The 17,050-nt window shown below is 43.4% G+C and overlaps 1 protein-coding gene across 1 annotated transcript in view; it reads left to right on the top strand.

Annotated features, from left to right (window-relative positions):
• KMT2C (lysine methyltransferase 2C) overlaps positions 1-17,050 on the top strand; it is a 175,654-nt gene that overhangs the window by 117,382 nt on the left and 41,222 nt on the right. The window contains exons 27-37 of the mRNA XM_040464523.1: positions 1,783-1,887; positions 2,216-2,263; positions 3,249-3,386; positions 3,569-3,601; positions 3,701-3,850; positions 9,411-9,543; positions 9,783-9,997; positions 11,022-11,095; positions 12,211-12,393; positions 13,021-14,883; positions 15,365-15,657. Coding sequence (XP_040320457.1) covers positions 1,783-1,887; positions 2,216-2,263; positions 3,249-3,386; positions 3,569-3,601; positions 3,701-3,850; positions 9,411-9,543; positions 9,783-9,997; positions 11,022-11,095; positions 12,211-12,393; positions 13,021-14,883; positions 15,365-15,657 — 3,235 coding nt within the window. The remainder of the gene's footprint in view (positions 1-1,782; positions 1,888-2,215; positions 2,264-3,248; positions 3,387-3,568; positions 3,602-3,700; positions 3,851-9,410; positions 9,544-9,782; positions 9,998-11,021; positions 11,096-12,210; positions 12,394-13,020; positions 14,884-15,364; positions 15,658-17,050) is intronic.

Below are 17,050 nucleotides of genomic sequence, written 5' to 3'. Positions count from 1 at the left end.
ATGATGTGTTAGTAGGATAGAAAATCCCTTTTGTCAAGTGGGGTGAACTTTGAAAACGTGGTTTAAAAAAATGTTACTTGTAATTTATGTAGAATTCCGTTGGTTTAACACACACACACACACACACACACACACACACACACACACACACGATCCCTAAATGAATTATCCACTTGAATTTTCCTTCAAATGTCTAGAGAATACACTATTGAAGTAAGCTTATTTCTCTAAACCCTTAACAAATATTTGGGCATTTCATTTACACAAGTTTTCATTTTGAAAGATTATAATCTTCTGTATGTATGAATTCTATTTGACAAGTGTTTGTTCAGTGGGACAAGACTGTTTGTGTCTTACAGGGATATTTGCTCTAGAATCTTACCGTTTTTTATGGGCCCTCCCCCCTTTTTAAAGTAAAAACATAGCTGACCTGGATTAAAACATTCAGATGTACCTTAACTGAAATGACTGATGTAATCATCAAAGCTAATCGATTGTCTTACTGATGAGTCCAGAGGCCTTTGGAGAACTCCTCCGCTCTTCGTTATCTCACACCACACACCTGATACCATCCACAGACTTGTCTCTGCCTTCAAAACGTATCCCAAAGTCAGCCATGTCCTGTCTCCCCTCTCCCTGCGGCTCTGGTGCCCGCATCACCACTTCTCACCTAGACTTCCCATGCTGCGGGCGCTCCCCCCGCCCCCAGGCAGCCGGCACTTTCCCTGTAAGAGTCAGTCCTGTGCCCTGCGAGCCAGCAGCCTTCGACCAACTTCCCGTTCTTTGTGTTGTGGACCAAAGCTCAGTCTTCACCATGACTTATAAACCATACATAATCTCGCTTTGCTGCCTTTTTCGTTTCCTGTCACTCCTCCTCTCCATTACTACAGTCAACCACACTGGCCACACTTGGCAAAACCCTTCCTGCTCCGGTCTTTCCATCCGCTTTTCCCTCTGCCTGGAGTATTCGCTCTGTCTTCCTGCGTATCACTCCCTCATTCCGTTTATGTTTACCCTTGGTCATGTCCTTTAAAAGGTCTTCCCTGACTACTTTATCTAATAGTTTGTCACCTCCACATCATCTTCTTATCCTTTTTCCTTCTTGTTCTCTTCATAGCATTTATACTGATACCATTTATTTATTAACTCCTTCTGTGAAAGTCAAGTAAGTAGGCATGCACTTTGTTTTGGTTATTCTGAATTCCCGGTGGCTGGAACAGTGCCTTTTAACATAGTCCATCGACATAATCCTGTGGGTACTGACATTTTTTGGATAAAAAAGTGAACGATTAATCAGTATTAAGATCAGAGTTGGAAGCAGGCATCGAACTATATCGTACCTACTATACTTCACAAGAAACTTCTAAGTAATGGGTTTGACTTTCATATTTTATTTATCTTCTGTGTTTTATTTTCTAATGTCACTTTTAGAGATGCTACTTTCTTAATGCATTTTTCTGCTTTGTTATAGCATTCTGTTTCACTTTTATTGCATTTATTTATTTTATTGATCTTTATCTTAAGTTTTATTTCATTGTTGATATACATTAGTCACAAAACAAAAAAGTCTTAATTTTTAATGTTTTGTTATTCAAAACATTGGCGTGTGCTGTCTTTGAAAAATTCCTGATTTTAGAAGTTATAATCTTAACTTTTTATGATTCTAGCACTTAGCTTCTGTGTAGTCTAGATATTTAGTGAGTGGTTGAATGAGTGAGGGTGTTTTAGAATGTAATGTCTAGGACAATATTGAGACTTTAAAAATATACTTGCTATGCTTAGGTACGACTGATGACCCCTTAGCTGATATTTCTGAAGTCTTAAACACAGATGATGACATTCTTGGAATAATTTCAGATGACCTTGCAAAATCAGTTGATCATTCAGGTATATATGTCTATATTTGTCTAGTGTCTGTTTTATGATACGATGAGAGGTATATGTGTGTGTGGAACAAGTTTAGTCTTTTCTCTGAAACTGAAAAAACGTTTGTTTTGGCTTTGTCAAAGAACTCATCGTTTTATTTGATCTACCTCAGCTTTTCTGCTTTAGGAGAGGAAATAGCAAGTTAATTTCTGTTGTCTTTCTAATTGCATCAAACTTAAGGCTTGTTGCCCTACAGTCTTGCTGTATCTTGTTTCTCCTTTTGTTTGCATTGCCCCTCACTTCCCGGTCCCGTGGTAATCATCCATTTTATTTGGTTTGGGTCTTGTAGGTCTTGATTTATGCACTTTCCAGGTTGAGAGCTCACCTTTTCCATTTGGTAAGAAACTGAGTCATGGATGATGGCTGACTAGAAGTAGTCTTCTTTTTTATAGTGATTTCAGCTGAAACAGCCTGTAGGTGCATGCGTGTTGCTAGAGTGCTAATTTGTCACTAACCCATCCTTGCCTTCCCTCTGTGCTGGTGCAGCTGTGCTGTGCTGTGGATGACTTTACCAGCAGCTCCTCTTTTGTTTTGTTTTGTTTTGTTAATGGATGATTTTATTCTTGTTAATATGTAATTTATAATATTACCCACATGTTAGAGAGTTAATTCCTAATGTAGGATCGAAGAAGGGCAGACTACATTTTAGTTTTTAATGGCAGCAGTATTGAGAGAGTGCGATAAAGTAGATGATAGACCACTTTTAAATGTGACTTTTGCCTAAAAACCAATTTATACGAAACAAAGCCCGTTATTTTAGGAACATAAGCAATGTCTTGCTTTGTGACTACAGAATATTTCCAAAACATGGCCTGTAGTTGAAATTACTCACAAAAGGATAAAGTTGACTAACCATTGAGAATTTTAGAGCATTTCATTACGTGAGATTCTATCCCTCCTGTGTCCTACACTACATATGATAGTTGAGCTATACATCTGAAACCACCATTTTCCAAGTTAAAGCAGTTGGCTGTATATTGAATACTGTATATTCAATCTTCTTGTAGATTCCAAAGTAATAATGTGGTGCTTACTTTTTGTGGACGTTCAGACTCAGGAGTGTTCTTCTGTTCCTCAGGAGATGTGTTTTCTTCGATGAAAATATAACTTTAAATGGCACCTAAGTTTACAAATACATCGTGCCTGATTTTTCCTGATGTGACTATTCAGATTGATACAAGAATCCTGATTAGTTTAGAATTGCAAACTTTTCATTGCTCCGTTTTAATCATATTGTCGTGTATTAATGCCAGTAAACAGTGTCATGCATTTTACGTGACTCTTCAGGATTCACTTTTAATCTACTTACTCTGCCCCTCCAGCCGGCATAGATATTGGTCCTGTCGCTGATGATGCATCGTCTTTGCCTCAGCCAAGTGTCAATCCCAGTTCACGACCGCTAAGTGAAGAGCAGCTAGATGGAATCCTCAGTCCTGAGCTAGACAAAATGGTCACAGATGGTAAAATATTTGCCCTACATCTAGGCTTTCTAAAAGACATGAGTAAATATGATTTTCAAAGATTTCTGCATGCTTCTTTATAATTTAACTTCTGTTCTGATCATTTCTGTGTCAAATGCGATTTTGTATCTGTATGTTGAAATGGTAGTTGTTAATGTTTCTATTTCTTTATTTTATCCTAGGAGCAATTCTTGGAAAGTTATATAAAATTCCAGGTATTTGTGTTCTGTATTTCGAGTTTCTGACAATGGCATTCCAGGTGCTTTGGCTCGGTAGTCTCTTCATCTCATTACCGCTACGATTCTGTCTCACAGAGCTTGGAGGGAAGGATGTTGAAGACTTGTTCACCGCTGTGCTTAGTCCTGCGACCGCCCAGCCGACCCCGCTAGCACAGCCTCCCCCACCGCCTGCACCTCAGCTGTTGCCCATACACAGCCAGGGTATGTCACCTCTAGAAAAGTTCCGTAAGTACGGTTCTGCAGCGTGTGTGCGTTTCTAAAGCAGATCGGCCTCGACCCTTAGAAACAATGGCTAGGAACCAATAGGAGAAAACCCTCCTCTGTGGTGATGGGAAAATAATCTGAATTGATCTCAGCCACACCCCTACCTCCCTGAACTTCTCTGGCAATCTGTGACCCACTTTGAGAGCAGAATTCTTTTTCTCACCGTAGGGGCCGTGCGGGAGGAGTACCTGCCTGCTTCCCTTCCCCAGCTGGGCTCCTGTTTGCCTAGCCCTTCCTGCACACACGTTTGGAGAATGACCCTCCACCTGGCTGCCTTGTGCCCACTGACCCGGTCCCGCTTTCACTGTCATTTCCTCAGCGGTTAGCAAATCTCCACCTCCTCACCCAGCCCCATGCTTTTCACTGCAGTGTGTGGCACAAACATAGATATTTGTTTGGGTAATTACGGTTTTCCCTTTAGATTGTGAACTGTCTGAAGGCTAGGGCCATATCTGTCCTCATCTCTGTGGAGTTCGCCACAGAACATGTGTTCAGCACATCCGTTCAGAGTAAATCCTTGACCTTTCAGTCTACTGTCAACTTCACATTTTTTTTTTTAAGTTTATTTATTTATTTTGAGAGCGTTAAGGAGGGGCAGACAGGGAAGGAGAAAGAGAATCCCAAGCAGGCTTTGCACTGTGAACAAAGAGCCTGACCTGGGGCTCAGTCTCCTGAACTGTGAGATCATGACTTGAGCCGAAGTCGAGAGTCAGACACTTAACCGACTGAGCCACCCACGTGCCCCCAAATTTCTCATTTTGTACAAATCTGCCTACTTTGATCTGTTTTCTTCGACCTGCTTGTAACTAGTTGCCACATAAGACTTAAGGGTTGAATTTCTCCATGTTTCTGGAGAGCTGAAATTGGATAGCCTAGATTGAAAATTTGTAGAGTGAGGGGAAGAGATGGTGTGGCAGGTGTGGGAGTCTCCCGTGGGGGGTAGTTTGGAGTCCTGTGTTGGCATGTGTCTGTGGTGATTTGAGCATAGGGTCAATTCTCTAGATCTTGTTTTCACTGCTTCATGATGATATACTGAATTGAGTAATTTAATGATACTTTTATAAACTGTTACACTGTTTTTGTATAAGTGCTGAAACGTGCAGATAATGTAATATTTTTACCGCCAATTTTGTGCATACATGCAAAATGCCATAATGCACATAATTAAAATATTTTAGTTACTGCTAGTTTAGCCTCTAAACATAAGTTTACCTTGATTTTTGCTAGACTAAACATGTGATTTACATTTGGATAAAACAGACTCCTCACAAGCGCTTCTTGTCTTAATTGTTCCCATGTGCTTTCTTAATGATTGGAAATGCAACACTTCAATATTTCTCTTCTCGACTTATTAAAAAAAAAAACCATCTCCATGTTTTCTGAAATGCAAAGTCTATATTTTAGAAATCAAATCAGTTAAAGATGCATTTTTAAAGAAAAGATCTTACCGTCATTATTTAAATGCTTTTAACAGTATAGGCTCATTTTTGAAAGGTTTTGAGGGGATGCCTTTGTTTGTTTTGTTGGTTGCTTATGTGTAATGTAAAGATTAATGGTCCCCCCTCCCCCCGCCCCGTCCAGAGTTTTTAATCCCAGTATATGGACTTTGAGGTATATAGCTGAGTTATATCATAGTAGACCAGAATTCAGGTAGAGCTTTAAGAGTCGTTAAGATTTTGGCAGTCATGTCTCAAAGAATAATAATTGTAACTTAAAGCATGATCAGGTAACATACAGAGTGACACATAGATGTTCAGTAATGGCAACTTGAACATTTTCCAGAGCGGAGGAGAAGCGGTAAGTGGGTAGCATTTAAGGAGCAAAAGCAGAAAATGCATGTTGGGTCTAGATTGTCTGTAGGCGGCCGTGAGACAGGCTGTGCCATTTGCCGTTTCTTCTCCAGGTTGCTCAGAGGTCTCACACCAGTGACATGACCTGATGGGTTACAGGTTTTGGCAAGGTAGCTCTGACGTCAGTATTGGAAATGAATTTGACACGAGGGTTGTACTGATGAGTTTATTGTGGTTGGAACTAAGTGAAAACTTGGGTTCCAGGGAAATATATCTACAATGCTAATTGAAAAGAAGAAAGGGACATGAGTGATAGTGATGTTAGAATAAGTCGGGGTCTGCTACTGAATGGATGTGAGGCACGAGGAAACGTGGAACGCAAACCGAATTAGACTGTATGGGAGCCAGGTTTGCCTACAGGTAATCAGGCTATAAACTAGAAGCCCAGAACAGCGAAGACCGGCTGTGCGTGTGTGTGTGGCAGAGGGTGGCAGTGGAGGCGTGACAAATTTAGTTTTAGACCATTGTTAGTTAGAAATGGGACACACACGTTGTTCTGACTTCTAGGCGGACTGACTCACAGCTGTTCGAGGCTATAGGTGAAAATCGAGGAATTGCACGTGGAGTGACACTAGCTGAAGTTGTGGGAAGGCTGAGGTTTCTGAAGAGGATGTACTGCCGTAGCACACAGAATCTCGAAGAACTCTTCAAGTAAACGTGACCAGTCACATGCTTAACTCACCTGGCTTGTGGTACACGTGCAGTTACGTGTTCCTTTTCCTTTTCCTTTTCAAGGATTAGGTGAAAGTGAAGAAATAAAACAGTGACGTAGACTGAGTGAGAAGCATAGAATCTTGGAAATGAGGATTGTTAGAGACAAGTTACAATGTCAGGTAGGATGAGTGCCTGAAAGACGTCCCATTGGACACTAAGATTGTTGGTAATCCTCAGTGGGGTGACTTCGATGGGAGGGTAAGAAAGGGTGCCAGAGTGTAACGTGTGGACAGTAATCCAGAAGGTCAGAAAATGGAGAAGGGAGATTTCGAGAAGATTGAGATCGACTAACTTGAAATCACTTTCACTGAAGGTTAAGTGAAGTGGCTTTTCTTTTTTCTTTTTTTTTTTTAAATTTTTTTTTTTAACATTTATTTATTTCTGAGACAGAGAGAGAGACAGAGCATGAACGGGGGAGGGGCAGAGAGAGAGGGAGACACAGAATCGGAAGCAGGCTCCAGGCTCTGAGCTATCAGCCCAGAGCCCCACGCGGGGCCCGAACTCACGGACCGCGAGATCGTGACCTGAGCCGAAGTCGGAGGCTCAACCGACTGCGCCACCCAGGCGCCCCTGAAGTGGCTTTTCAATTGTTACCATGATTCATTCCTTGAAAGAGGTTACGTTTATAAACTGGGCCCCCCCGGGGGGGGGGGGGGGTATGGTAGATTTGAGAGAAAAAGAGACACTTCTTAATTAAAATAACAATAATGAGAAATGCTTTGCATTTATGTGTCCTCGAACAAGTTATTTAACTTCTAGGTCTTTGCTTCCCTGGTGCTACCTGTAATAATCCTAGGCTCCTAGGGTTATTATGAGGATCAAAGAGTTAATATGTGTAAAGCTTTCAGAACAGTGCTTGGCATATAACGAAGGGCTTGATAAGCTATTATTATTATGAAAAGTTTCAATATGGCCATGTTGTGCTTAAGATAGTGATGACAGACATGGATCACATTCTCATTACCAACAAAGAAACTTTTGTTTATGCTAATTACATGAAAGACGTTTTGACATTTTTCTTTTTCAAATATTTATCCAGTTTGGAGAGAGGGAGAGAGAGAGAGATGGAGCGTGAGCAGGTGAGGGGCAGAGAGGGGGAGACACAGAATCCGAAGCGGGCTCCAGGCTCCGAGCTGTCAGCACAGAGCCCGACATGGGGCTTGAACTCATGAACAGTGAGATTGTGACCTGAGCTGAAGTCGGACGCTTAACCCACTGAGCCACCCCAGGCGCCCCAAGATGGTTGACATTTTTCAGTGAAATCTCATATCCCTTAATGGAACCTACTTTTCAGTGAAGTTGAAAATAGAGGTGGCATTCTCCTTTGAATAAAAGCAGAAACGTTGTTCCTTAATCTTATCCTTGGCATGTATATAGATATACTGGGACACTTGTCGCTGTGGAGTTCTGATCCAGTGGGCCCAGCTCTGCCATGTAGGAGAATAAGCCCTAACTGGGAAGTCAGATAGCTCTTAGGAAGTCCTGGAGACAAAATCCTGAAAACCTGCAGGTGACCAGCCTCAGTATCCTCACACATAGGACCTGGAACTCTGTAGACTAGAGTGTTGTTCTAGTCAGAGGGTCTGGTAGGTGAAAGGACATCGTGCAGTGTAAAACATGTGGGTGAGACACTGTTCTTGGTTATTCCTTTTTCTTTTTTTTTTTTTTTTTCCCCAACGTTTGTTTATTTTTGGGACAGAGACAGAGCATGAACGGGGGAGGGTCAGAGAGAGAGGGAGACACAGAATCAGAAACAGGCTCCAGGCTCCGAGCCATCAGCCCAGAGCCTGACGCGGGGCTCGAACTCACGGACCGCGAGATAGTGACCTGGCTGAAGTCGGACGCCTAACCGACTGCGCCACCCAGGCGCCCCTCCTTTTTCTAATGGTATGGCAAAGTGATTGTTAGGAGTACTCTACCATTATACCAGCCGGGCCAAGTATTAGCCAACTCTGTCACTGTATTTTCATTTGTATGATTGATGGGCGATGGGTGAAGTGGGTCTCGTAGTGTTCTGGCTGTTGCAACAGAGGCCTTGTGTTTATTATTTCAGAGTATGTCTCTAATTTGGGAGGAGGTTTTTGAAGGTACAGAAAACTGCTCGGATAGGACAGTTGGCTAATTCCTAAATTGTTCGGAACAGTAGATCATAGTCAAGGTTGGAGTTACATGCTTTAGGAGAGGAAGGGTCTTATGGTTTGCCTACTGGCTGTTTGGAAAGAAGATAGGTATTTGAAGCTTGTGCATAAGGTGGGATGAGAGTTAAAAATGTGTTTGGGGGCTGAAAGGCAAGCCAGTAATGAAAATTATGTCCCAAACAGAATGTACGTATTTTTAGCAATAATCATCTGTTTGATAATGGTAGATGAAATATTGCTTCTTCCAAATAATTTTAGAACAAGTACCAATTTAATCATAGATGGTTTTTTGTATCAGCAGGAGCAAGAGTAAAATGTAAGGAAGCATTTGCTTGTAAATTTTGAGTGAAGAAGAGAAAGACTATTTAATAAAATGTAGGAGCATTTGCTGGGAGAGTCCTTTTTGTGGAGCTAATATGTACTGAATAGTGAACTGCATACAGGCGCTGTGCTGAGAACCCCACGTACGTTGTGTCTGTGACAGTAGGGAACACCTTCACGTTACAGGAATAGTGATTGAGTCCCTTCCGACAGGAAGCAAAATTAAGCTTCTAACGGGTAGCACAGTTAAGCTCTCAGACTCCAAAACACATGCCATTTTCAGTATACCATGATGAAGTAAACAGAAGTACAGGGACCATATTGCAAAATATAACCGAAAGTCATTCTTTACGCAATATTTTAGTTTAATATTGAAACAAACCCTACTTTTAAATAGTGCTAGAAGTTTTTCTTTAGACATGTTATTTATAAATAAGCTGCTCTTTAAAATTATTTATGAGTAATATGCAAACTGAAGTGGTGTTTTCTTCTTTGAAGATGTGTTTTCGCGGATGCCACTCATGAATGGCCTTATTGGACCCAATCCTCACCTCCCACATAATTCTTTGCCTCCTGGAAGTGGATTGGGAACTTTCTCTACTGTAGCACAATCCCCTTACACTGATACCAGGTATTGGAAGCCTTCATTTTCCATGGAAACTTAAATAACATTAATTTTTGTTGTATAAATGCTAGTCTGTTTTTAAGTTCTTGTGCACTAGGCGTACGTTCGTGTATCAGGATCTTTGCTGCAGATGATCTAACGTTGTAGCTCTTTTGTAACAAGAGGGTTTAATGAACTTGTGCTTGCCCACAGTCTTTAGAAGGTAATTTTATATTTACAAAGTAAAGTTATTTATTATCTGCCAGGGATAAAAATCCAGCATTTCATCCGATGGCAAGTGATCCTAACAGCTCTTGGACGTCATCCGCTCCCACGGTGGAGGGAGAGAACGATACAATGTCAAATGCCCAGAGAAGCACGCTGAAATGGGAGAAGGAGGAGGCTCTGGGTGAAATGGCAACAGTAGCACCTGTTCTCTACACAAACATCAATTTCCCCAGCCTGAAGGAGGAATTCCCTGGTAATTCACACCTAGTGTGGCTCTCTGTGTTACCCACCGCCCTGAGTAGGTCATGCTGCCCTGCCTGCCGGTCGTTTCCATCGGTGACTGTGGTAGGAAGCCCATGGATCAACACCAGTTTTCATCTTGTATGACTGTGTACAGTGAGAAGATTCCATAGATGTCTAGAAACATCTTGATAGAAATAAACGCTACCTTATCCAACAACGACAAAAATCAGTGGCTCAGTGCAGGGTTGTCTGTTAAAGGAATATACCTACTCTTTTTCAAGTACTACTGGTCACACTTTGATTTGCTGTTGATAGATGAGCATATCTGGTTCTGTTGAGTTGCTTTGTGTCAATGAAAAATTATCCTTAGATCAGAGCTACGGTTTTTTTAAGTAATTCTCTTCAATGCTTTAATAGTTTTACTGTGTGATTCTAGAACCTCATGAAATACTATGTTAAGGCTGTTGACCTGTCACTTGATTTCCATTTTCTTTGGGTTTTGAAGCTTTTTAAAAACATCGTTTCTACTTTTACCACTGTTGATTTCACCCATCTTTCATTTTGTTTACTGTCCCAACACTGTAAGTTTCATAGCAATGGCTTGGAATGATTGGTTTTGCATGTCTTTGTTGTGCACGAACGCTGGTGAGGTGCTTATGTATAATTACGATTACCTCCTTTTGGTCCGATTGAGAGACTTCTCTGGAGGACTGATGTTTTACAAAAGTTTTAGCTTTGGTTCTTGAAGCATCTTACATGGTTGAGAGAAGTTATTATGTTTGGCTTAACATTTTCTCAGCTGGTTAGCCCCTTCAATTTAAAAACTCCCCCAGTCTACAAGTGAGATTCTTAATAAGGCCATACTACATTCAGCAAATCCTCATTTGGCCTACTGCATGCCCGGAACTTTGTGCTGTACAAAGAGTTACTCAGTCATGAACACACAGCCAGAATAAGTTGAACTGTCCACACCACGTGGCGATGCGTCCTGACCGCAGCTCCATAAACATGTGGACCATGCTTTTCTGTTGCAGACTGGACGACGAGAGTGAAGCAGATTGCCAAGCTGTGGAGAAAAGCGAGCTCGCAGGAAAGAGCGCCTTACGTGGTATTTACCAAACCTCCCATGTGTCCTGTTGTTAAACACAATACCCAAACCTTACTTTTGTTGTCGTAGGTTAATAAAGATTTTCTGTTGCAGAAAACACATATTAATACTTGCACAACTAATACACAGCTTTGTTTTTATAGTGATTTCCTATTATGTCTTGAGATAGGATGTGGAGTTTTCTCATAAGCTAGTAGAACCAGGATATTGAAGATTGAAATCGGTTATTTTAGGAGCATGTTTAATTCATTTCACTTTAAAATTCTTTTATCTCTTTGAAAGAGTACTGCTGTTTGAGGCTGCATCACTGTGCCTCAGTCTCTTCCACAATAATCTCTCTTTGTGTTAGGTTTAGTCAAGACTGTATCTTGAAAGAGACGTATCTAGACACCTTTAAGGAGCTTTTGAAACATGAACTTCGCAAGGGATTGTTAGGATATTTTATAAGGTCCACAGTTCAGGTGGTGAATTGTTTTCTCCCAAAGAGCCAAATTAAGATTGTCAGCTGGATCCAAATCCTTGCTTCCCTTGTAAAGCACATTAAGTGGACATTATTATTTTAAAAAATATATCCCGTTACCTTCCAACTTGATCTTCAGGGTACCTGTTGTCAGTGATAACGATTGGGTAAAGCAGAAACGTTTTCTGATGTGTTGACAATGCTTTGTGTTTTAGCTTGATTATACTAAGGTGGTAGTGTAGTTTTAGCATTCCTCGGTTGTGTTCTCCAATGCTGAGCTCCAAATTCTAGAGTTTAGATTTGGAGGATTGACTTGATATTTTCCTTTTCTCTAAATTAAGAGGGATGCCGATGTTTCCGTTTTTGAAGGGTCTGTGAAGATAAGGGTTGAAAATGGCAGATTACCTCTGGGTTCTCCGGCCTGGCTCAGATAGAGAGGTGTCCTCTGTGGAGGCGACATGGGTTAAAAATGGGAGAGGGTGGGGTAGTGTCCGGATGCTTTCTGGGCACAAGAGTCCAGAAGCTCTGAAGGATTCTATTTCAATTCCCTTCAACCGTTTAACCCAACTTTTTCTTAGAAAGTTTATCATAAGTTTTATTTCTCGAAACATGTTAACGTCTGCTGGGAGATAACTTTCTTCTCCTTTTCTCAAAGCAAAAAGCCAGAGATAACAGGGCCGCTTTACGCATTAATAAAGTACAGATGTCAAATGATCCCCTGAAGAGGCAGCAACAGCAAGACAGCGTTGATCCTGGCTCTCGCATTGATTCGGACCTTTTTAAAGATCCGTTAAAGCAAAGAGAATCGGAACATGAACAGGAATGGAAATTTAGACAGGTATATGGCTTTTTAAAATAATTTGCTTTTAGATTGTATTTGTTTTTCGAGAGGACAGGAAGTAATTCATGTCATTATTTCAGAAGATAGTTCTTACCAGAGTTTGAAAACGTGGTTAAAAGTTGACTTACCTTTGGGGCGTCTGGGTGGCTCGGTCGGTTAAACATCCGACTCTGGATTTCGGCTCAGGTCACAACCTCACGGATCGCGGGCTCGAGCCCCGTGCCGGGCTCTGCCCTGTGATCGTGCAGAGCCTGCTTGGGATTCTCTGTCTCCCTGTCTCTCTGCCCCTCTCTTGATTTCTTCTCTTTCTCTGTCTCTTTCTCAAAAGTAAATAAGTAGACATTGCGAAAATACCCACCTTTCTCAGCAAACTGTATTTCAGGCGACTGGGGAAGCTCATTAAAATGTTGCAAATAGCATAGTGCCCGGGGCATAGCCACGGTGCTCTGTGGTGGAGTTGATGATCACCTCTGCTCTTCCGGAGTTTATAATCTTACAATCTGACACGGGCGCAGTGTGGCAACTGGTGACCTCCGACACACTGATTTCCCGTGGCTTTTTTCCTCCCGCGACAGTCACGTTCTTCCTTAACCACGCGAGTGCCTCTTCTTTCCTGTCTCGCAGCAAATGCGCCAGAAGAGTAAGCAGCAAGCCAAAATCGAAGCCACGCAGAAGCTCGAACAGGTGAAGAACGAGCAGCAGCAGCAGCAGCAGCAGTTTGGCGCGCAGCCCCCCGCGGCCCCGTCCGGCTCGGACACGCCGAGCAGCGGCATACAGAGCCCCCTGACCCCCCAGCCTGGCAACGGGAACGCGTCTCCTGCGCAGGCGTTCCATAAGGACCTGTTTCCGAAGCAGCTCCCCAGCGCCCCCTCGTCCGCGTCGTCAGACGACGTGTTCGTGAAACCGCAGGCTCCTCCCCCGGCTGCAGCCCCGGCCCGAGGCCCCGTCCAGGAGAGTCTGTCACAGCCTCAGACCTGTCAGCCCCCTTCACCACAGGTGTTTTCAGCTGGGTCCGCTCACTCCCGGCCACCCTCCCCAGTGGATCCTTATGCAAAAATGGTTGGGACTCCGAGACCACCTCCTGGGGGCCTCGGGTTTTCCAGAAGAAATTCCACCGCCCTGGTGGAAAACTGTGCTCCTCTGCCCCCAGTCCCCAGGCCTGCTCCGGTGAGTGAGGCCACGGCAAATAGGCCGTCCCCAGTCAGAGACTTCTGTGCTTCCTCCACGGCAAATGGTGACCCCTATGCAAAGCCTCCAGACACGCCCAGACCTACGATGACCGACCAGTTTCCCAAGCCCTCCGGCCTCCCCCGGTCTCCGGTGGTTGCCGAGCAGACTGCAAAAGGCCCTCTGGCAGCTGGCACCAGCGATCACTTCAGCAAACCGTCTCCCAGGGCAGATGTGTTTCAGAGACAGCGGATTCCTGACCCATACGCACGGCCCTTGTTGACACCCGCACCTCCCGACAGTGGCCCTGGGCCCTTCAAGGCTCCGCTGCAGCCCCCTCCACCTTCCCAGGATCCCTATGGGCCGGTGTCACAGGCACCAAGGCGACTGTCTGTGGACCCTTACGAGAGGCCTGCGTTTGCACCGAGACCTGGAGATAACTTTTCTCACAGCCAGTCAGGAGGCCCATACAGCCAGCCTCCCCTGACCCCACATCCGGCAACAAATGAGTCTTTGGCCCATCCCTCAAGGGCTTTTTCCCAGCCTGGAACCATGTCAAGGCCGACATCTCAGGACCCGTATTCCCAGCCCCCAGGGACTCCACGCCCTGTTGTAGATGCTTACCCCCAACCCTCGGGAACGTCTCGCTCCAACCCAGACCCCTACTCTCAACCTCCTGGAACTCCCCGGCCCACCACGATTGACCCCTACAGTCAGCAGCCACCAACCCCAAGGCCGCCTACACAAGCAGACTTGTTTGTGCCGCCGGCCGCGAACCAGAGGCATTCGGACCCCTATGCGCATCCCCCTGGAACACCAAGACCTTACTCTCAGCCACCAGCAGCACCAAGGCCAAGGATTTCAGAGGGTTTTCCTAGGTCCTCAATGACAAGACCGGTCCTCATGCCAAATCAGGATCCTTTCCTGCAAGCAGCACAAAATCGAGGAGCAGCTTTATCTGGTCCATTGATAAGGCCGCCTGATACATGTTCCCCAAGTCCTAGGCCACCTGGACCTAGTCTTTCAGAAACTTTCAGCCGAGTTTCCCCGTCTGCTACTCGGGATGCGTATGATCAGCCTCCAATGACTCCAAGAACTCAGTCTGACTCTTTTGGAACAAGTCAAGTTGCCCATGATGTTGGTCAGTCAAGGCCTGGATCAGAGGGGAGCTTCAGTGCGCCTTCAAACTCTCCAATGAGTTCTCAAAGCCAACAATTTTCCAGCGTCTCCCACCTTCCTGGACCTGTACCAACTTCCGGGGTCACTGAGACGCAGAGTACCGTAAACATGTCACAAGCAGATACAGAGAAATTGAGACAGGTAAAAACACGTTGTATCTTCATAGATGTTTTAAATGTGTCCTTGCGGAAAGCTAGGCATTTCATTAAGCTGAGTAATTTCTACACAGATGTTAAAGTTTATCTTCTTATTCTGTGGAATTTGTTCTGCAAAGAAGAAAAATGAAATTGGTAAAATTATAATACAATTGAATTTGATTTATTCTGCATCTGATTTTTGGTTGTCATGAATTTGTTCAAAAATTTGAATTTTTGATCTTCATGACTCTTAAATGTGAAAGCTTTCAATTTTGGGATACTTGTGTGGCAAGAAAAAAAAAGTATCCAAATTATTACTTTGTTTTTATAATCTGTTGGGTAGTTAAGTATGACTAGTGTTTTATCCAATACTTTGAACGTTGAGATATTTTAAGCGTTTTTCGCAGGACGTTTTGGAAGTATTAAGACTTAAGCCATTCGTTCATTATCAGAAATCCCAGGGATCTTCGTTTCTTTCCATCCAGCGGCAGAAGTTACGTGAAATCATTCTCCAGCAGCAACAGCAGAAGAAGATGGCAGGTCGGCAGGAGAAAGGGTCCCAGGATGCAGTAGCGGGGCCTCTTCCAGCGCCCCTGCAGCACTGGCAGCCGGACAGCATCAGCCAGGCTTTTGCTAGGGCTCCGCCCCCCTATCCCGGGAGTATCAGATCTCCTGTTGTCCCTCCTCTGGGACCTAGATACGCCGTTTTCCCAAAAGATCCACGTGGACCCTATCCTCCTGATGTTACTGGTATGGGGATGCGACCTCACGGATTTAGGTAATGCTTTCAGTTTCGTGCCAGCTTTGAGTTACTAGATGGAAATAGACAAATGAAGTTACTCTTAAGAGGCTGTTACTCCTTTTCACTTTGCGATTTCCTTTGAGGTATAATCAGTGTTATTTTCCACTAATGGGAGGTCATGGGTTTTTCTTTTCGTAACCTCTGAGAACTCTACAGACTCTAAAAACATTCCCTTGGTTATTAAGCATTGGCTGAATTAGGGTTACGTTACGGCCGCAGTGATGTGGTTTATCACAGCAGTCAGACCTCTAAGATGTCACCACCACATTCTGTGCAAGCCCCCTGTGATGTGATGAGTGAGTATTGTCCTGTCCCCGAATTTTCCCTTTTAACTTAAGTTGTAAATAATTGTGGCGATTTCCAAATTGATGGGATGTTTTCCTTTAGGAACTTTTCTCGGTGAGAGAGGGTTGTGAAACTAGTGGGTGTGTTTGTTTGTTTGTTTGTTTGTTTGAAGTGGCTGGTAGAAAGGTTGGAGCCAAACATGTTAAAATAGAGTGTTCCTTACGATGTGCTTTTAGTTTTCTCACATGTGGTTTTTAGTCTAATACCTACCACCATGTTACAGTCTTATCCTTAACGTTCCTTTTTTTCTTCCTCAGTTATACCTGTTGCTCTGCTTTATATTTACTTATAATTTACCTTTAGTTCTTTCTAGAGTGAGCTACAGTGTAAATAATAAAAAATAGTCCTAGGACGCCCAGGCAGCTCAGTTGGTTGAGCGTCCAGCTTCAGCTCAGGTCATGATCTCACAGTTTGCAAGTTCGAGCCCCGCATCTGGCTCTGTGCTGACAGCTCAGAGCCTGGAGCCTGCTTCGGATTCTGTCTCTCTCTCTCTCTCTCTCTCTCTCTCTCTCTCTCTCTGCCCCTCCCCTGTTGACGCTCTGTCTCTCTCTCCTTCAAAAATAAATAAATGTTAAAAAAAAATAGTCCTACAATTTATTCATCTACTAAATTTTTACACATTATACCTGTCATTGTTTATCTCTTAATGCCTCTGTAGTCGTTCCTCTCAAGCACATAGATCAGTCTATCCAGTCATCATACCTGCGCCTTTGTCTTCTCAAGGACAGAAGGCCTGTAAGCCTTCTTCAAGCATCCCCCCAGTCAGCCTGCTCCTTGCAGCCTCCATAGATATAGAAAAAGGAGAAGACTCTTACTCCACTGCAATAGTATTAAGCTTCTTTCTAAACAATTGATTCCATCTGCTTGGTAGCAGGTTATGTTGTCTTAGATCATATGCCTTTAGAGCTCAGAGATGGTGTACGTTATAGGGTACTTAGCAAGAATTACTTGCACATAGATACTTTGTAAGTGCTTTCTAACGGTGCCAGTTTTGTTTTGCTAAGTTGTTACATCGGGTATCATT

Source organism: Herpailurus yagouaroundi, unplaced genomic scaffold, assembly GCF_014898765.1.
Source record: "Herpailurus yagouaroundi ecotype Mexico unplaced genomic scaffold, PumYag 483, whole genome shotgun sequence".
NCBI classification, from domain to species: domain Eukaryota; kingdom Metazoa; phylum Chordata; class Mammalia; order Carnivora; family Felidae; genus Herpailurus; species Herpailurus yagouaroundi.
The sequence above is the reverse complement of the archived record's forward strand: the minus strand, read 5'-3'. Positions and strand labels throughout refer to the sequence as shown.